At 44.4% G+C, this 21,736-nt stretch overlaps 1 protein-coding gene across 3 annotated transcripts in view; it reads left to right on the plus strand.

Moving 5' to 3' along the window:
- The window catches only part of RhoGAP68F (Rho GTPase activating protein at 68F), a 229,681-nt gene that overhangs the window by 170,705 nt on the left and 37,240 nt on the right, over window positions 1-21,736 (plus strand). For all 3 annotated transcript variants that reach the window (XM_050168775.3, XM_050168776.3, XM_050168777.2), the window contains one exon: window positions 2,003-2,131. In XM_050168775.3, coding sequence (XP_050024732.1) covers window positions 2,003-2,131 — 129 coding nt within the window. The remainder of the gene's footprint in view (window positions 1-2,002; window positions 2,132-21,736) is intronic.

Here is a 21,736-nt window from a genome sequence, read left to right on the forward strand (position 1 = left end):
GCAGTTGCAGCACTTTGTGCACCATGTAGGATGAATAGAAATGGAAAGTGGTCGGTACAGCACACGCAAGCAACTTCAGTATTTGGCATCTGAAAAAATCATCGTTTCAATTGGAGCATTTGCTACCCACTACAGTTGATGTGGACTTGTTGATGAGAATTTTACAAGAAATATCTTTTTTTGCTACTTACAACTCAGGTCCGCATTGCAAGGAAATTGGTGAAAGGAAACACCCGACGTCTTCCCCTGTTCAGACTTGCAAAATGGCATGCAACAGTGCACCATGGCTACAGTGACTGTGTTTGAGGCGTCAGCAAGAAACAGTGCTTTCCCCCTCGCAAGGATCCCATGGAGAAAGCTCATGAAGTCAGCTGCAAAAGCTGGTACACTATAGACATCATGTGAGGGATCGACAGCACAGGTTCAGACACGAGCGTCAGGCACAGGAGTGGGGAGGTAACCACGCCTACAAAACCAGAACAAGATTGCAGGGTCCCCACTCACATCATGGGCAACAACAGGTCTTATAGACGTTGTGCGCAAAAGAAAGTGACAGGAGCTACGCAGGAAAAAGCCTCAGTTTAGCCTGAAAGGCAAATTAGTGGACAGCTGTACTAAGTAAGGATGGTAGTTTGATTGGCTGTATAAACTCGTAAACCTAGACATAGTAACTAAATTAATGATCGTGGTGTCACGTGCGCACATGCAAACGGGAATACATCTCACTTGATGGCCGTGGAAACTCTCTGTCGAAACGCTGGACTGAGGAAGGGCGGCCAGCAGCAGCGAGGCGAATTGACCATCGTGCTGCCTCTTGCTTCAACGCAAACTAAGCTGTGAAAACACAGCGGCCTGGGTGGCCACCCGTAGTAGAACCCGCCCTCCCTCCCTACCCTCCTCCCGAAGCCTTGCACACAACGGAAGACGGTGCGCTTCCTCCTCGCTTTCCTTCCTTTCGGGTGCAAGATTGAGCCGCGATTGCCGGCTTACCCTCTCATGCTTTCATTGGCACAGACAGCATATGGTGCGTGGCAACAATTTTATCGCACTTGGGCTTTATACGAAATTTGACGGCGACGGCAGAAATGCACTTGGAGTGTCGTCCATGTAATTGCTATTGCAATAAAATGACAGCAACAGAATTCAGCCCCTTCGCGTTCGCGGATACGGTGAGGTGTTGGCGACCTCATGTGGTGAGCCATCGAGCTACACGTTTATTCCTGTCACGTTGCAAAGGCCTGTGACTGAGCGTGGAGGAGAGAGTTTAGTCCAGGCGTGGCTGTTCATATTGAACTTGAAGAAACTGTACAGGAATTTCTTCACATGCATTGTGCATGAGTTCTATAATGGCAGATTTGATTCATTGCAAAGGTCGTGCAGTTCGCTCTAAGCATGTGGCAGGTGTTGCATTACGTGGCGAAAAGGCTTGGTGCTTTTGTATTGAGACTGCAGAAAAAGAATGACTGTGTCTCTAATTACTGAATATTTTGAAGGGTGTGTTCGCATTTAGCGAACGACTAATATAATGACGTTTTGCAGAACTATTGAGTTTGTTATAAATGGACTCGGCTGCATAACACGTAAACAAAGAAAGCAGATGTACAATCGAAACTAGCACGGAATGAACACAGGCTCTCTCACTGTCGCTCCTAAGTTTAGTGAATTGTTGACGGTACAGTTCACGTGTTGTATAACTGTGTGCCTTAGCTTGAGTACTTAAATTTAAGTAATAAATTTTTGCTTAATACTAATATCATTTAAGTAGAGGCTGAACCATTGTGACAGAAGCATTTCCTTCAAGGGTGTCCTGTCTAAGAAAGACATCTAGGCAACGCCCCCACTTCTCGTCATTCCCATGCATGCAAGTGTAACGCCACTTTTCCCTCTAGTTATAACTGTAAGAAACTCTGTGCTGTGCTTGATAGCAAAAATTTTGAAGTAAATGCTATCCAGTATTCCTGCATATCTATCAGGTGCATGAGTGCCATTGTGTTCTTTGCAGGCAAGTATGTCAACTTTGATGCATACAAGAATGTCCACGTTGCGGCGGTGATCCTCAAGACCTTCCTGAGGGAGCTAGAGGAGCCTCTGCTGACCTTCGACCTTTATGATGATGTCATGAGCTTCCAGGGTGAGTGTTCTCAGTCTTAGCCTTGGGAGAAACACACGGCCGCTGTTTATAACTTGGCTAACCCTTGTGCAGGAGGCAGCACTCACTGGAGGCCTGAAATGTGTGGTAGCATTTGCCATCCAGGGTGTACATTTTTATGTGCCATTCTTCCTGTATGCTTGCAACGTTTCATGTTGTACAGACAAAAAGAATTTATTAGATTTTTCAAACTTCGGTAAAATGTGAACGACAGCGATTCAGAAGCCCCTGGCTGTGCGTGGGCTGCAGTTGTGAAGCAGTGCTGCACCTTCCACTGCTCTCGCTCAAATATGTCTACTTATTTTTCACTAGGTTCTTCTAAGGGCAAAGTTGGTCATTTATTCCTGTAAATAAATGTTTGTTTTTTACTGCACAAAATTGACAGTGACGGTTCGTTGTTTTCAGCGTGTTATTGAAGCATTTTGTGCCATAAAGGAATTGAGCCATTTTGGCACTTTTTTTTTTTACTGTTGCATCTAAGATAAATTAGAAGTACTTATTCGCCTGCCATGACAGACAAAGAAAAACGAATTCCTGCATTAAAATGGCGGCACCAAGATGCCGTGACCGTGACAAAGTGCCGTGACCTAAATACTACCTCCCCGCCCACAAGGAAGGTCCACCTGCAAAGAAGCAGCAGAGACGGTGGTGGAGCAGCAGATCAACCTGGACCTGAACCTTGTTATCCGCCTGGAAATGAACAAAGAAGTAGTAACGAAGAAAAGGAAAGGGCTTCGCTCCCAGGTCATGCAGCTATCAATGCAGCCAAACAACAAATTAATGAAGGAGCTAGTGGAGAACGGTTGCCCACAATACAGGTGCAGGTTAAGGGAATTAGTGAAAGCCTGAACAGCACCAATGAACAAATGGAAAAACTTCTAACAGAAGATACTGCCAAAACTGAATTTGAAAAAATATGACAGGAAAATAACCACAATCTTCTCCACAATAGAGTTGAGGATTCGAGAGCCAGTACAGTTGGATTTGAACAACAGAACAAGGCAGGTGGCACCACCAGGTACACAAGAAGATGCAAAGCAACTATTTAAACTACCTAAGCTGCTGCATTTCCTGCTTAAAGCTGGAAATGATAAAGTTTGGCGGGAGCACTTTGGAGTGTAATTGCTTCTGGGCTCAGTACGAGTCAACAGTTCACCTTAGACCTACGACGAGCAAGGGACAAAAGTTCAGTTAGTATTTATTGGCATCTTTAACCAGAAAGGCAGAGTCTGCTATAGAAGGGCTTCAGACTCTGCAGAGAAAAATTATGACGATGCGATGAAACTACTACGAACAGCAGTCGGAAATCGTGAACACTTAATGGAGCTGCAAATGAACGAGCTGTTGAGAGAAAGTGAGGTCGGCACAAGAAACCGGTGATGAACTGTACAAGCACAGAGTGCAGGTTAACACATTGGCAATCAAATCACTGCGAGTGGCGACTGAGAGTTTCGTGCAAATGTTGCTGACAGCGTTAAAAAGAGCAATTCCAGCGGAGTTGTCAGTGAAGTTCAAGTCGAAAGAAGCAATGAGAAACAGCTCAGCCATGAAAGCTAGCGCACAAAGCAACACAACCGGAAAAGAATATGAAGAAAAGCTGGACAGGCTTATGTCATTTCTGTGAGAGCAAATATCTTTTCGGGAAGAAACACAGCGTGGACAGGAGAGGATAGTTGCGAAGCCAAAGGATAAGAGCAGACAGCTTCGAACTACTTCAAGCTTTTATAGCTCAGAAAACAGAAACTGCCTGTTCTTCAAGCAGAACAACCATGCAACAGAGGACTGTCGTCGGAACATTCCAGTGACGAAAAAAAAAGGCCATTCTTACCAAGAATAGAGCATGTTTCAAATGCACCCGGCCAAAACACACCGCAATTATTTCTAGAGCAAGAGTGAAATGCAAGCAATGCAATCATGCCACATGCATGCCACATCAGTGTGTATAATGGTGTGTCAAAAGAAGGCGGGACAGGCCACCACGTGGCAAGCACAAGCGACAATGTCTACTATACACGCAGCTGAAAATCTAAAGCTTGTGTTTTTGCAGACAGCTGTAGCTTGGATAGGGAGACAAAAAGGTGGCCGACATTGCCATTTGTTATTGGACATTTATTGAAGCTGGCTTAGCAAAAGAAATGGGTGCGAAGATAATACGACAGGAAAGGCTAACGATTGGTTTGTTGGGAGGAAACAAAAAATTCAAGTTATTGAAAGTTTTGCAAGTAACTGTAGCAATGTGAGAAAACAAAATCAGCCACGGTAATCGAAGCTCTACAAGTTGACGTCATATCTCACAGTTGTCTACCTGCTCCAGATCAGAAAGCCGAGAAAATTAAAACTAAAGCTACAAGTGGTAGATGACAGAACTGAGACTGCAACAGATGCCATAGGGCTGCTCATCGACTCAGATTATTATTGGGAGTTCTTTACTCGTAGACCAAAAAAAAAATATCGAAAGCAGACTGATGGCTGTTAAGGCAGTACTGGGTTGGGTATTCCAAGGTTCGTTGGAGCAAACCAAAACAAAATTAAATCAAGCCCGAAATCAAGCAGTCATGTTTCTGAATGTTGAGGCTGTGGAAACAAAACTTCAAGAGCTACAAAGGTTTTGGAGCTTGAAATCAATGTGGAACGCCAAACATAGTTGAATACTACAGAAGCTGAAATTGTGGAAGAATACGAGAATGAGATAGTACAACTAAACGGTCACTTTCAAGTCAGCTTGCCATGGAAAGAAAATGTTAACTTGGAAATCAACAGGGAAAATGCAGTGCAAAGACTCCTTCAACTTTAAAGAAAAATGAAGACACGCTGCATTGCTAGGATCAAGCAGGCCCAGAATACATGACCTTGGGAGTCGTGGAAGAGGTTTAGGAATACTCAGAACCATTGACTACGCTGTGTTACTAGTACATGCCACATCACATTGTTACTCTAGAGGAGCGAGCCACGACTAAGGTTCATGTAATATTCAGTGCCTCTTCACGCATGCGGAAAGGCATGTCGTTAACCCATGGTAGAGTGTATAAGCGCGACTGTATGAGGACGTCGAAAGAAACAGATACACAGGTAAACAGATAAACCATACGAACGAAAACAAACATAACAGCTGTTACGTTTGTTTCCGCTCGTACGGTGTACATTTATCGATCCATGTGAAAATAAAATCAATAGTTGAAAGTGAAGCACTGTGTCTGTGTATCTGTTTCTTTCTACGTCTTCGTACAGTCACGCTTATACACTCTACCATGAATTCTAACCAACTAGCCCGCCAACGTGTTTTAACCAAATGTCATTAACACTTTTCTGTCATGAGAAAATAGGCACTTTTTTGGGTAGTCTGGTCAACAATTTTTTTTTATTGGTACAGCTTGATATTAGAATGTATAGTACCAGTTTCTAGAAGGAATGTGGTTTCTAATGCTATTATTTTCAAGCAAACATTTATTAACTATTCTTCAAAAAAAATTCGTTCATAGATAGATTTGTAATTAAAACGAGAAAACTCCGTAAAAACATTGATGCTGCTTTGCACCAAGAGAACACAAAAAATTTCGAGATATACATTTTGAACAAAAAGACTACATACAACATTGCTGCAAATATGAGCTTTCCATGTTGGAAGTCTTTTATATACAAAGGAAAATGTATTTCTCGGCTGCAGCTTTATCAACATCCTACGCAATAATTGCATGAATGTGCGGGCTAAAAAATTTAATTCGCTAAGTGGTCACTAAACTACGTGCCTTAGCAGAACGTTTCATGTGCAGCGCGCTCATGTCCCACTGTGGTTTCTGTGTCGTCAATATGCATACAGTGTTCCATTTATCAGTTTTATATCGTTTGTATTAGTTTCGTATCAGTTTTGCGGTGTTCAATAACAACACTGCCTCCTAGTCATAGCTAACCGTCTCCTTGTCATTTTGTTGTCGTCACAGTGGCATCCCACAAGGCGGGGCATTGAGCCCTATTTCTTTAACTTAACTATGGTTGTTGAAATGTTACACAGGACAATTCACCTATCAATGTACGCTGGTGATATTTGTCTTTGGTCTTCCGCGGTGACTAGTCTTCAAGTGCACGCAAGAATTCAGCGGGCAGCCACTCGAACTTGTTCGTATCTTCGCAAACAAGGCCTTAGTGTGTCCATCGAAAAATGTGCCTTCATCATGTTTACGCACAAACTCATGGCTCCTGTTTCTCTCGATGGCCAGGGTATCAAATACCAGAAGTCTCACAGCTTCTTAGGTGTGATTATTGACAGGTACCTTTCATGGCGCCCCTAATGCATCTACTTTAAGAGGAGACTAATTTCTATTGTACATGTAAGCTACACGGTGAGAGTACGATATGACTACGGGTCTTAATCTCCTGGTTTGTTCTTGCATGTTTTTTCTTCTTTACCTTTTATCTTCTGGAGCAGGTACTATGCTACAGAAGTTAAAACTGTCTATGGGAACACCTTCTCTTTTAGCCTTTCAATCTGCAGTTGGAAGCTGCTTCGTATACCATGCTTACATGATTTCCTGGCAGCCGATTCCAATGCCCCTGTGGCTATCACTCTTTTTACTGTCTTAGAGTGGGCTGACTCATAAGACAAGAGCTCTTTTTGCGCTCAGGGGTGGTACTTCCAGTGCACTTCTGCTCCCAGGCTGAGCTCGAGGTCTAAAAACTAACTTATTGTTCTTTGGTAGTTCACAGGTGTATTTTAAACCTCTAGCATCTCTTTGACAGTTTCTTGATGGTCTGATGGATCCTGTCTGTCTAACACAATTAGGAAATCATCTACGTATCTAAATACATTCAAAACCTTCTGTTTGTCAGGCATGCTGTTCAATACACTATCAACGGACGAGAGAAAAATATTGCTTAAGATATTGGCTACACAGGACCCTATACATATGCCCTTATTCTGAACACAAACCCCTATCATCAAACTGAACTAGTGTGGAACTAAGGTAAAACTCCAGAAGCCTAATGAAATTTTTGACTGGCATGCCCACAGAATTCTGAAACGGAACAGTACCTTTCTTTTCAATACATGCCTGAACAGCTAAAAACAGCTCCTTGTGTGGGATAGAATAGAAAAGATCATTAACATCGATTGAGAAAAAATGACCTATGGTGCCGCAGGACTGGAAAAATCCTACCACATCATAGGAGTTTTTTGTTTCGAAAGGATCTTATATGTTAAGTGAACTCAAATGCTTTAAGAGAAACTGGCTAACATGACGTTGCCAAGATTCTCTTTCACTCAGGATACATTGGAACGGGACTTCTTCTTTGTGGGTCTTGGCGGTAAAAACATGCCCAAAGTCCTATTTTTGCACTTATGGCTTTTGCTATCTTTCCTAGTTCCAGTTCCTTGCAGAGGGACGCAGCCTGATATTTCACTCTAGCCGGCTTGAGGCTTGACGTGGTGAAATTCTTTTCCACAGCTCGGAAGGCCTTTTCCTTGTAGATTCCTTGCGGGACCACAACGAAGCCTCCTTCCTTGTCAGCCTGTAGAAGCAGCAGGCCATTGTCCTTGAAGAAGGTGACTACTTTGTTAATCCCAGTTCGGTTGCTTAAGACTTTTTTTGAAACTGTTCTTGACAGAGCGTCTACTCCTTCCAGTAGGCACCTTTCCTGGTCTTCAGGTGACGCCTTCCCGGCAACACGCCTGTTCAAAGAGAGTAGTTCATGCGCTGCGGTTTCAGGTTCGAGGCTGAACTTCGGTCCCTTCGCTAGCACGTTTTTTACTTCCTCCATGACGTGTAGTTGTCTCAGGGTTTTTATAGCACCACTGGCCTTCTTGTCTGGGGGCTTGGGTGTGTTGTTTAACATATGTCGCCACCAGAACTTCGCCGTTTGAGCGGCAAGCTTCCTGTATTCCCGGAATTTCTTCTCGGCAACCCACTCAGGATAATTGATGTGACAAGTAAGGCTCTAATAGTAAAAAAAGAGCCACACTTGCCTTCACAATTCCGAACGTACAATCCTACACGCCCGCTTTATGTGTCAGTAGGAAGGCTGAATGGCACCAAAGAGGGCCGAAATTTCACCAGGGATCAGTCCCTTCTTGAGGCAAAACGAGATGTGTCTGGCGTGGCATGAAGGCCATGTGATGTTGGTGACGAGGGCTGCCATATTTGACGTAGGGAGGAAACACATATTGAAGGGCCCACTGTATAAGAAAGATATTCCAGCAGAACTTTTTGTTGGGCTAGTTGGTGCATGTTGCTGAAGTACTAAAATGCCAAACAGACGACACAAGAAGAGACACAAGGTTCCCCTCCCAAAACTGCATCAGGGAGTTTTCCGAGAGGGTGTTCATGACATTGAAGACTTAGGGGTCACACTGGCAGCTGTTGATGGTCATGATGGAAGGCAAAGGCTGCAGTGGAGCAGCGGCCTCAGATGTGCAGGGATTCGATGAAGTGAGCATGGCTGGTGGTGTTATGCAGTGACCCGAGCGGAGCTCCAGTGAGAATGTGCGAAAGGTCTTGGGGAACGTAAAGCACCTCCACCACTTGTAAGGAACCACTTTATTTCAGCCGAGCTTGTGCTACTACCACGAGAATCAAGCTGTGCTGCTGGTGATTATATATACAGTCTAGCCCGGTTATAACGAAGTCGGCGGGAATCGGAAATAACTTCGCTATATCCGCTATTTCGTAGTATGTGGACTATGAAAAAAAAAATGCGAGCATGGGCATACCGATTTATTGCCACTGAAAGAAGTGGTCCAGCGTCCCCTGAACACGTTTCGCGAGTGCGGACTTCAGGATTGCAGCTTCCATACCATCCAACTGCGAACGAAAGATCTGGTCGAACTCCGGACTCCCGAGGTACATCCGTTGCGTGTCAACAGCTGCGATGGCCGCTGTGGAGGTGACCGGCTTAGGGGCACAACTAGCATCGTCGCATTCGCTGTCGGAGGCGCTGTCCGCCAAGGTCTCTTCCATGACACTCCCGGCAACTTCTTCAGTCGTGAAGTCCTCGATGGCAACAAGGTCTTCGTCGGCGAAAACGAAGTCCGTGTGGCTTAGACCCGCAGGCACAAGGTTCAAGTCGCTAGCGGAATCCCAAAGCTGCTCCAAGCAGGCCGTCGCGGCGGCAGCATCAGCGACGCCACTAAAGGACGGCGTCAGCCGAATTTTGCTCTTATTTTCGCGGAAAAAATCTCCTCAAGGACGCAAAAATGTGTTGATTGGCAGATTATTTTGCGTTTGGTATTAAATCTCGTCGTTATATCCGCTGACACGCTCTTATTTACTTCGTTAAAACCGGACCCAAAATGTGTTGAAAATGCAAAAATGGGAAGGGGAAATTGAAATCCCTTTGTTATAACCACTACATGTATTTCGTTATAAGTGGCTTCGTTATAACCGGGCTAGACTATATAGATGGAGAAGATGTACAATGGATGATTATATGTGGAGATGATGAAGTTGAAAGTCAGGCATGTGTTGCGCTCACAATATATATATATATATATATATGAACAGGCACTTGTAGGTTGAGGACGCACGTACAAAAAAAAGGACAACTTCCCACATTTCGACCACGGTCCGCCCTTCGTCAGCGAACACATGAAACAGTAAGGCATTGTGCTTAAAACATGCTTGCCTGTAGTGTGTTTTGCATGTGTGTTCTTTATCAGTTGTAATTGAAGCCATCCAATGTGTCCCAGAGCGCATATCACAAACTCGTGCATAACACCTTCAGAAACACCTCAGGAGCACCTGCACTTGAAACACAATGCGCAATCACGAGCATTATAAGCACATCATTTCTCCAGAAGCTGACGCTGAGCACGGGTAGCGTGAGGATCTTGTTGCACTGACATGACAATTACGCTGCAGCTGACTTCCAAATACTGCATATGCAGTGAGGGTAGCTATATGGATTGTTGATAGGTCATTTTATAATTTTATGTAGGGCAGGCAGAATGACACGGACATATAGAGAAGGCACATGAGACAACGCAGCACTTAACAACTGGCTGTGGACAACTGTTTACGTACACCATGCCCCTTCACACCGAACTACAGAAACTGCCGTTTCGTACTCCAAAGCAACTTTAAACTTCAAAACTTTTTTAATTACAAAACCACATATTATTTGCTCCCAATAAAGACAGGTCAACAATATTATAATGTAGATGTTTTCATTACGTTAAAAGAATTATGCGGCGTGTGCCACAACACCTGGCAGCCAGCAACTCTGGGCGTGGCAGCAGTCGCATTGTTGAAATCGCAATCATGTGAAATGGACCCTCTAAAAATCACATTGCACTGCACGCAACTGGACCGATTTTCACCATTCCAGTCACAGCATGTGAAACAGCCTTAAGCCTGAAAAAAAAAAAAACTAAAACAGGCAGGCATGGTAGTGACACCTGGTGTCACAATGCGTAAGCTAAAAATGCAGAAGCTGATCTACTAGAGGAGCCAGCGGCTTTCATCATCATCATCACGGCACACTAGCTGTGGCTCGCTGCGATCGCCTACATTGCTCTCGTGATCGGCTGTTTGTTGTATTTGTCAACTGCATTACATACCCAAATTTTCGGTGGAGCTACTGCTCACGATAATAAATGATGAGCATCGAAAATTCATTACAACAAGGTCAACTGCTACTGTGCCTTCATTACATATAGGCCAGAAATACATGGGCTTCTATGGGGGTGGCATTGGGGAATGAAAAAATTTAGTTATTTCCAAGAATTCGTTACCTAAAGATTTGTTATGTCTAGGTTTAACTCTATTGAGCAATTCAATAGCTTAACTAGACAACACTGTTGTAATAATATTTCGAACTACATACTATCTATTTCACTGCTGGTGGCAGCTTTTCCAGTCAACCAAACGCTAACATATAATTTAATGATTTAAGCAAACACTAAAGGCCTAACTATAGTATAAAATTACACTCTGCATTCTTTTTGTGCCATGTGATCACTTAGCCACTCAGAAACTAGTATCAAGGACAGCAGATTGCACAAAGAAATGCGAGGAGAGATATGGTATGCACATGTTGGTGTAGTTAAGTTAACTGCTAGTTGACTGCATTTACAGCAGCATTATCTCGGAGGTGATGCTGCTCTGCTGGTTTCTGTCATTTGCTCCAAGTTGGAAGGCCGTGTACAGAGATCGACAGCAACGTAAAGACATCTGTGAGTTCTGCAGGAAAATTCGACAAAAATGTTGAGGTGTCTGTTTTATTTTCCATTCAGACGTGATTATGTTTTTATTAGTGGTTGACTACTACCGAATCACTAATCATATATTGGGTACCCGGTGTGGCCAAGGTTCTGCATTTACACAGCAGTGGTGCCTGTAATTACCTATGTCAACGTCGCTTTCTTTTCTTGAAAGCAAGAACTTGGCATCGCATCCATCCTTTGAAGATGACTGGCGACGTTGGTGATGATTTGTTTTATATGTTACGATGATTATTATGAAGACCAACACATACTGTTAGATACGGGGCCGTTTCCTGAGCCTACTTCGAGTTCCCCAGACCACATCAAATCGCACCACAGCAAATTGAGGAGCGCAGAAACACGGATGCCACATTCCAGAGGCGCGCACGTGCAAACAAGTTGAAGGCCCCCACTTCGTACGCCGCCGGTGGAGCTATTCAATGCTTGACTCTTCCAGAAAGCGAGGGGATAGCCCGGCACTGTTGCAAGTAAAGTGGGTCCTGAAGCAAGACGGCTGTAATGTACTGGAAAGGCCTGGCAGCGTAGCCCCCATACGCCCACTGTGCCGACGCGTTGCAAGCCAGCGAGGCAAGACCGCAGGGAGAAGTAAGACACCGTGAAATTCTGCCCGCCTTGGTCCGCCGTCACCCCCACCTGGCTATTGTGACGGCGAGTTGTAAGTCAGCAAGGCAAGACCGCAGGGGGACCAAGTGGCGACTCTCTTCGCCGGGTATGACATCATCGCAGGGGCGCCTACCATTGGCTGAAAATGGCGTCATCTGAGCGGGCTCGCCCATTGGCCGAACGTCGTTTTAAGCCAAGACACCGAAGGGCTTAAAAGACGCAGACCGGGAGCAGCAGGGGAGGATTCCTAGAGCATTCCCTGATTCATCTCTTTCGAACTTCTTGCGACGGGCCGCAGCGTCCGAGTTGCTGCCAGCCCGTAATGACTCTAAGACTGTTCATTGACCCTCACTGTACATAATGTAAAATAAACCTCCCAAGTTTTTCATCCCGACGTCCTCCTCAACTCCTACAATACCCAGTGGCACATACCCAGTGACCCAAGTTGGTGCGAAAATTAAACGGTTACATCCAGACATCTATAGATACCGGAAAGTGCATAAAGCATGCTAAGAATGCTGTAGTGTTTTAGGACTATTCGGCACTTTAATTTCATTTCATTTTATTTACTTAAAGACCCCGTAGTAGGGGTATAAAACCGTATTACATAAGGCGTGGGAAAACAACGTATACAAACAAGTGTTATAATGCATTCAATTCTGTAAATAAAAAAGTTGTTACATCTTGAACAAATTGTGAAGAGCATGTGATGGCAGCGATTTGATGAGGAAGGCCATTCAAGTCTTTAGATGCTCGGTAGAAAATGAGGCTGAAAATGTATTTGTGCGTGAATGTGGTGGTGCTACCTGCTGAGGATGGCCAATGCGTTGTGACCGGCGCATTGGGGGAACAATGTAAGGTGGTCGATTAAACGTCGAATAGTAGAACCTGTAGAAGAGGGAAAGGGTCGCAATGCGGTGACGAAGGGATAGAAGCGGTAAGGAAGATCTTTTTTAAAGATGATATGCTGACGTTAGTATGTGGAATGAATATACCTTGTGGCGCGATTTTGAACTGCCTCGAGGGCTTTGGCGAGATATGCTTGATGCGGATCCCAGATGGCAGATGCGTATTCGAGTTTCGTTCTTACCAATGATCTATAGGCTAACAGTTTTACATGAAATGGAGTGAGGCGACGGTGACGTCTTTGAAATCCCAATGTTTTGTTAGCCTATGAAATAACATTAGTAACATGCGCATTCCAGGTTAGATCATTAGTCAAGGTGATACCTTGGTATTTGTAGGATTCCACTAATTCCACGGTGACGTCACCAATCTGATAAGAAAAGTGAAAAGGGTAATGACGATGGGTAAACGAGACAAGTTTGCATTTATTAGAGTTGAGTGTCATCAACCAAACATCACACCATTCTTGTACCCGGTTAAGGTCGGATTGAAGGGTTATTTGGTCAGTGATGGTATTGACTGCGCGGTAAATAACGCAGTCATCAGCAAACATACGGATATGCCAGGACACATGCAAGGATAAGTCGTTCATGTAAATTCAGGCGTACCACAGGGCAGACCCCTGTGGTACGCCTGATGTGACGAGTGTAATGTTTGAAGCGTGGTTATATTAAATGAGACATACTGTGAGCGGTTAGTTAAAAATTGGTCAAGCCATTTTAGGATATTAGGATGCAAATGAGAAAGTTTTAGTAATAGGCTTTGATGAGGGATTTTATCAAACGCTTTCGCGTAATCCAAAAATATGGCATCTGTTTGTATGTTACGCTCAAGATTAGCATGAACATCATGAAGAAATAGTGCAAGCTGGGTCTCACAGGAACGGCCCCTGCGGAACCCTTGCTGTGAAGGATGAAAGAAGTTGTTAGCGTCTAGAAAGTTCATAATATGAGAGTAGATTACATGCTCCATGACCTTGCAGGGAACACTTGTCAATGAAATGGGGCGGTAATTTAGGGGAGAATTTTTGTTGCCCGATTTGTAGACTGGAGTAACCTTCCCCATCGTCCGCTTGTCTGGCATGGTGCCTGTGGAAAGCAACTGCGAAAATAATAAATATAGAAACTCTGCAAAAATGTATTTCGTGTTTTTTTAGTAGTTTAGAGTTAATGTAATCGATGCCAAATGATAAAGACAACTTAACATTTTCTATCACAGATTAAAGCCCACGTACTGTGAATATGATGGCTGACATGTTGCATTGTATATTTGTGGTTGGCGGAGGAGGAAGTGTGTCCATTTCATTAGTGAAGACTGAAGAAAACGCGTTGTTGAACATATTAGTGCAGGTTAAATCTGTCACCGATTCACCCAGCTCGTTAGTAAGATTATTGATACACGCTTCTTTGGGGTTTATCACCTGACAGAATTTTCTTGGATTAGTAAGTAAAATGTTTGGCAGGTCATAGAGAAAAAAGGTTCGCTTGGCATTGCGAATTGCAATTAAGTACACAGCTTCAGCAGCGTAATATTTCTCCCACACAGCTGAGCTTGCCTTAACTTTAGCATGGCGATAAAGGCGCTTTTTTATTTTCTAGTCGTTTTAAAGATCTTGTAAACCATGGTTTTTGTCGAGTAGATCGAATGGTTATCCTGGGAATAAATTGGTTCTTTAGTTCACATAGTTTGTTTTTAAACAGCCAGTTATCATAAATCGAATGGTTATTAAATTCATCTGCAAAGGTAGAAAAGAATGCATTTAATTCAGTATTTATAGCCTCATAGTTACCTTTGTCATATAAACAAGTTGTCTTCTCGTGCATGTCGCGTGCTGGGGGAGCGAAAGTGAAGGCAGCATGAATAACTTTGCGATCACTAATCTCACGAAGATATGTAAGGGATGATAAGCTTTCAGGATGACTGGTTAGTATGAGATCTAAAATATTGGCAGATGTCCCCGACACAGGGGTTGGCTCCAGTACTAGCTGTGTTAAATTGTAATTTAAACACACTTCTATAAAGTCGCTCACTTCAGTTTGATTTGTTAGTAAAGCAGTGCCATTGTGCCAGTTAACCCTTTGTGAGGTGCTACTTTTTCCTTGAAATTTCGTTCATAAAATCTGAAGAATAGCATTCAGCAGGGCAAAAGAAAATGTTTGACACGTTTTTCAAGAAACATGGTGCAGTAGTTCTCGAAAGAAAAGTGGTACATATATGTACCACTGAGTTTACTAGAAGAAATTAGATGTGGTACACATTTGTACCGCTGTCCGATGGCGGTTTAAAATGAAGAGACAATGTGTAACAGGAACGATATTTACAAAGTCAATGCTGCTGTCCACTTGTGGAATGGCTAAAAACATTCGACACATAGCGGAACTTGGCATTTGCTGCACAGAAAGCTCGTTCGAACTTGCGGCTGTGTCGTGGAGCTCAACCTACACCTCTGTCGACAGGCCGACCGCTACGGGTGACGATCTCGGCTGAGAAGTCTGATGTCGTCAGGAGCTCCTACCATATGCTTGCTGTCCCCTTCTTGCTTTTACGGGCGACAATCCTTTGCTATTACCTCCGCTTTCAGAAAGAATGCAAATGCACGGCTTGTGTGATTTGACCGGTGCGATAGCCGTCCACTTAGGCCTAACAACCCCAGCCAAAAGCTAGCCCAGAACAGACAATTCAAAACGGTGAACAATTAGGGCGCCCTCAATGTATGTATATGGTTGCAGATGAATCACTAGGTTCCATTTAGTAAACGGGTAAAAGGATACACTTAGTAGGCATGTTGAAGCAGCGTTTTGAGTGAGTTTTTCCCACGCGACAGCAGCACGTACTGAACCGCAATGCAGACATTCGCAAAAACTAAGTTACTCTTCGCGCCATATGACGGAATAAAATAAAAACGCCCATAAGCTTTCTAAATGCCTTGGTAGGTGGCAGCACTAGTAAAATTGGCTCCAATTTGAACAGTTGTTTCATTACGGGCATTTGAAACGTGCTCAAAAAGTGGTACATATTTGTACCACTTTACCACAAAGGGTTAATGTCGGGAAAATTAGTCTCCAAAAAGGAGAATAATAGCATTGGGATGGTTTGAAGTAATTTCATTTAATATGTTGTTTAAGAGATTAGAAAAGCCTGGTTGATGGTGAGGGGGTCGATAACAAACACCTAGTAGTACTGTTTGTGGGAAACATTGACATTTTAACCACAGTGTTTCCAAGTGCACTTTTGCTAGTGCGCAGTGATGCGGAAGAAAGACAGAGAGTCATTTAGGTGCATTTATAATAATCAAAGCAACGTTTAAAATATATGTATACAGAGAGTAGATAACCTGTGTAACGGCAGTCAGTGTGTCCACACACATACAGCACACGGGAATAAACAGGCTGAAACAGTCCCGTGTTTTATGGCTCAAGGTTCGGTCGTCACGGCACTGTAGGTTCACCCTTGCTCGAGCTGGCTGCGACGACGATATGCTCAGGCCCCGTTCAGCACAGTTCTCGGGCTCGGCACGCTCAGGAGTTGCAGTGGCAGCAGCCAGGAGACGCCTTGTTTCACGCGGCCTCAGTGTCCGGCTCGGACGCCACTTGTGACTGACGTGCTACAGTTGCACGTCCAGGATGGCCTCAGTGTCCAGCTCGTACACCGCTCGCAATCCACATGCGGCGGTCGCACGTGAGGACCACGTCTAGCGCACCAACGTCTGTGCCAGACTGGAATGTCGCTCAGCACAGCTCAGGTTCAGCAGTTCAGGGACCGGCAGCCCTCGGGGTCAGCCAGCGCCCTGGTTTTTCGGACGTCCTTGTCCACGCTCGGCTCCACGATCCTCCACACCTTGCCACGGATGTCTCATTTGGCAGGAACTCTCGCCTCGTTCACCCCAGGAGCTCAAAACTGCTGCCCGCCTGGCTCGAACACTGCAAGATAGCGCCTCCTCCCCCGTGCTCGTGTACACGTTCCCTTTTTTGTTCTTCACGGAGCTTGGGTGGCCGCTACGATCTTCTAGCGGCACATCACGGCACTTACATCTGACATTTTACCCCTCACTTTAGGCAGTTGTTTCATTTACGCAACTTTTCAAAGCATTTCATTAAAACTTCTTTCTGGGCGAGTTGGTGCATACTTGACATAAAAAATTTTTTTCTACTTTTCTAAAAACTTTTTTCTAGTTTTTCTAGTTTTCTTCTTTTCCTGCGCCTGATTCCGTTGGCTGCCGTCACGTTCGTTCATCGATGCACAATGTCATTTTCCCCGATTGTATCACTCCCTTCCCACTTCACTTCTGCCTTTCCCCTTATATAAGGTATCCGTCTTCTGTCAATAAAATTTAGTTGTCAGTCAGTGCTTGTGTCTCGTCCTTGATACTTTGTGATTGCATGTGTTTGCGCTGTTACAATTTTTATTTCAAAGCTCGTGCATGGGCAAAGTTTGCAGTCCGTAAGGCACAAAGTGTTCACATGTAAGAGTTTTTCCACACGCACAAAAGTAGTTCATGACGTGTTCACAAACGCAGTAAATGCAGTAGGCGCATACTGCCGTCTTTCTTTTTAACCAGTGGTAGGGTGAGTCCGATGGTTCAATAATTCCCTGCGCCAGCATCTGCTGCACATCTTCGTCTACTGCCTGTTGCACAGCAAACGGTATCAGGTATTAGCGCACATTCACTGGCTCTGTAGATGTCGTGAGTTTGCACGTAACCAAGTTCGTCTTGCCCAGAACGTTCGAAAAGATGTCTTGGTAGTTCGACAGAATTTGTTCGACCTGTGTCTTCTGGTTAATATTCAAGGTGTCAGCGACTTTGATGTCACGATAAGCCTTGCGCTGGGGAAGTGAGAGGAATGGTAGTTCCGGGTCCTCTTCTCTTCCAGCTGTTCCGTCTGCAATGTGACAGCCGCACGTCCCGTGGTGTCCGTCGAAAGTGGTCTCTCCTCATACTTTTTCAGGAGGTTGATGTGGAACAGACTGGTGTGGGTGCCCCGATCAACAACATAGTCGATTTCACTACGTTTTTCCAATACAGTGAATGCGCCTTTCTCGGTTAGAATTAGTTCGTTGTTATTGGAAGGTAACAATAGTAACAATAGTAACAACACCTTGTCTCTGGCGCAGAGCTGACGTGGCTTCGCTTTAATATGTATTATGTATATTTTAGAATTTTGTAATATGTTAATGTAATATTGAAAGTCTGTGGTAACTCCGTTAGGCAGGATACCAGTAAACTATCGCAGGAGAAGAAAGATCTGATCAAGAAACGCCAATGTATGAAAGCCTCTAACCCTACAGCTAGAATAGAACTGGCTGAACTTTCAAAGTTAATCAACAAGCGTAAGACAGCTGACATAAGGAAGTATAATATGGATAGAATTGAACATGCTCTCAGGAATGGAGGAAGCCTAAAAGCAGTGAAGAAGAAACTAGGAATTGGCAAGAATCAGATGTATGCGTTAAGAGACAAAGCCGGCAATATCATTACTAATATGGATGAGATAGTTCAAGTGGCTGAGGAGTTCTATAGAGATTTATACAGTACCAGTGGCACTCACGACGATAATGGAAGAGAGAGTAGTCTAGAGGAATTCGAAATCCCACAGGTAACGCCGGTAGAAGTAAAGAAAGCCTTGGGAGCTATGCAAAGGGGGAAGGCAGCTGGGGAGGATCAGGTAACAGCAGATTTGTTGAAGGATATAATCCTAATCCATAAGAAAGGGGACGCCAAAGACTTGAAAAGTTATAGACCGATCAGCTTACTGTCAGTTGCCTACAAACTATTTACTAAGGTAATCGCAAATAGAATCAGGAACACCTTAGACTTCTGTCAAGCAAAGGACCAGGCAGGATTTCGTAAAGGGTACTCAACAATACACCATATTCACACTATCAATCAGGTGATACAGAAATGTGCAGAATATAACCAATCCTTATATATAGCTTTCATTGATTACGAGAAAGCGTTTCATTCAGTCGAAACCTCAGCAGTCATGGAGGCGTTACGGAATCAGGGTGTAGACGAGTCGTATGTAAAAATACTTAAGGATATCTATAGCGGCTCCACAGCCACCATAGTCCTCCATAAAGAAAGCAACAAAATCCCAATAAAGAAAGGTGTCAGGCAGGGAGATACGATCTCTCCAATGCTATTCACAGCGTGTTTACAGGAGGTATTCAGAGACCTGGATTGGGAAGAATTGGGGATAAAAGTTAATGGAGAATGCCTTAGTAACCGATTCGCTGATGATATTGCCTTGCTTAGTAACTCAGGGGACCAATTGCAATGCATGCTCACTGACCTGGAGAGGCAAAGCAGAAGAGTGGGTCTAAAAATTAATCTGCAGGAAACTAAAGTAATGTTTAACAGTCTCGGAAGAGAACAGCAATTTACAATAGGTAGCGAGGCACTGGAAGTGGTAAGGGAATACATCTAATTAGGGCAGGTAGTGACGGCAGATCCGGATCATGAGACAGAAATAATCAGAAGAATAAGAATGGGCTGGGGTGCATTTGGCAGGCATTCTCAGATCATGAACAGCAGGTTGCCATTATCTCTCAAGAGAAAAGTGTATAATAGCTGTGTCTTACCAGTACTCACCTACGGGACAGAAACCTGGAGGCTTAGGAAAAGGGTTCTACTCAAATTGAGGACGACGCAACAAGCTATGGAAAGAAGAATGATGGGTGTAATGTTTAAGGATAAGAAAAGAGCAGATTCGGTGAGGGAACAAACGCGAGTTAATGACATCTTAGTTGAAATCAAGAAAAAGAAATGGGCATGGGCAGGACATGTAATGAGGAGGGAAGATAACCGATGGTCATTAAGGGTTACGGACTGGATTCCAAGGGAAGGGAAGCGTAGCAGGGGGCGGCAGAAAGTTAGGTGGGCAGATGAGATTAAGAAGTTTGCAGGGAACGACATGGCCACAATTAGTACATGACCAGGGTTGTTGGAGAAGTATGGGAGAGGCCTTTGCCCTGCAGTGGGCGTAACTGGGTTGATGATGATGATGATGATGATGAATGTAATATTTCTTTTGTGTCAGCTTGGCTTTCTGCAGCTCCTGCTGAGCAATTCTGCATGTTTCCTGTAAACCTTTGCTAAGTTCTATAACATCACCATATGTGGTCTTTGTTTCTTCATCAAGAGTTGCTCGTGTCCATAATTCCTTTGGTATGGCCATTGGTCCTCCAATGTATCGACTGTACAGTAAGTCAAAAGGAGAAAAGCCGATACTAGACTGAGGCACCTCTCTATAAGCAAATAATAATGGCACCAAGTGTCTGTCCCAATTCTTTGGACTTTCCTGGCACATGCGCCGTATCATTTGCTTTAATGTGCCATTAAAACGCTCAACAAGGCCATTCGCCATAGGGTGGTATGGGGTTGTTGGCAAATGTCGGAAGGACAGTAGTCTGCTTAGTTCTTCCATTAAACTTGAAGGGAAGGATTGGCCTCATTCGTTCACGATTTCCTGTGGTATTCCCACATGCGAGAACATTTCCATCAATGCTTCTGCTATCCTTTCCATTTCAATTTTTGGTAATGCAACGGCATCAGGATAGCGTGCTGCGCAGTCCACCGTTGTTAGGATATAGCGGCTTGCTTTCGCCGATGTTGCTGAGAGTGGGCCGATTATATCAATCGCCACACATTGGATTGGCGTGTCAATCACCGGCATGTTCCCTAGGGGGACACGTCTGACTAGGTGTTTCTGAACAGTGCGCTGACAGATGTGACAAAAGCACACAAATCGTGTCACCTCAGCCTACACTCCTGGCCAATAGAATTCTTCTAGTATTCTGTCAGTGATGCGTTTAATACCTTGGTCGCCTGCTAAAACTTCTTCGTACGCCATCTTAAGGACGAACTGACAGAAGCTTTGGGGAACAACCAGTTGGTCGACTTCCTTCCTCGTCAACAATCTGTAGTATCTGTAAAGTATCCCCTTGATAAAAACATATTCTACTTTTGCTGATTGCTTCGTCATTTCCTTCCCGATCGACGAAAAACAACCCTCCAAAGTATGGTCTGCTTGCTGCAACTCTTCCAGAACTTGTGCATCCACATCTAGTGCGTTCGATGCAGCAACAGGTAGCTTCGTTTCCTTGGTTCCCCTTGTTGACGCTGCACTCAAGGTAGCTCTATCTTGGGATACGCTTTGGTGTCGAACAGGCTCCTCTGCTGGTGCCGACTCTCTCTGCAGTTTTGACACATCAGACGGGTCAGGTGGCGTGTTGAAACCAAGAGGGTAGAGCACCCCTTCAAAGTTCCCAAGAACATCATCATAGAGTCGCTTTTCCATGCGGAGTGCTAGCGTCATGTCTCGGAAGAAAGGGGAATCTACGCCTACCTTTGCCTCTGGAAGCTGCATAAATGAACCGTCCAGAAGGTAAACAGTACGCATGATACTGGTGAAATTCTTTTCCGGCACCAGTGAGCATCTGAAGACCACAGTATTGCATCCGGAATCTGTCAGCACCGTCACAGGATGTCCATTGAGATATCCAGTTGCCGTCTGCATCTCTTGCATCCGAAGACCAAGAAGACCAAGATGGCTTCTCCATCTGCTTTTACAGGTGGCTTTGTTTTCTCTTCAGATTTAGTGGCAGGAGCCGGGATTTCTTCGTTCCGGGCAGCAGGCATCCGGTTGCAGCCAGCAATGGCACTTGATGCCTTCTTGTTGCTGCTCTTCATGTTCAGGCATTCATCAACTTTATGCCCATGTTTTCTGCATTTCCAGCAAGACGAGGACTTCGGTCCTTTTGACCACATCCAACAATCTGCAGCACGGTGTCCTTGCTTGCCACATAGAAAGCACTCAATCCTTCCTTTCCTGGCCTCTGTTTCGCAATTCATGCTTTGCAGGACTGCT

The sequence above is a fragment of the Dermacentor andersoni genome, chromosome 10 (genome assembly GCF_023375885.2).
Source record: "Dermacentor andersoni chromosome 10, qqDerAnde1_hic_scaffold, whole genome shotgun sequence".
Taxonomy (NCBI): Eukaryota; Metazoa; Arthropoda; class Arachnida; order Ixodida; family Ixodidae; genus Dermacentor; species Dermacentor andersoni.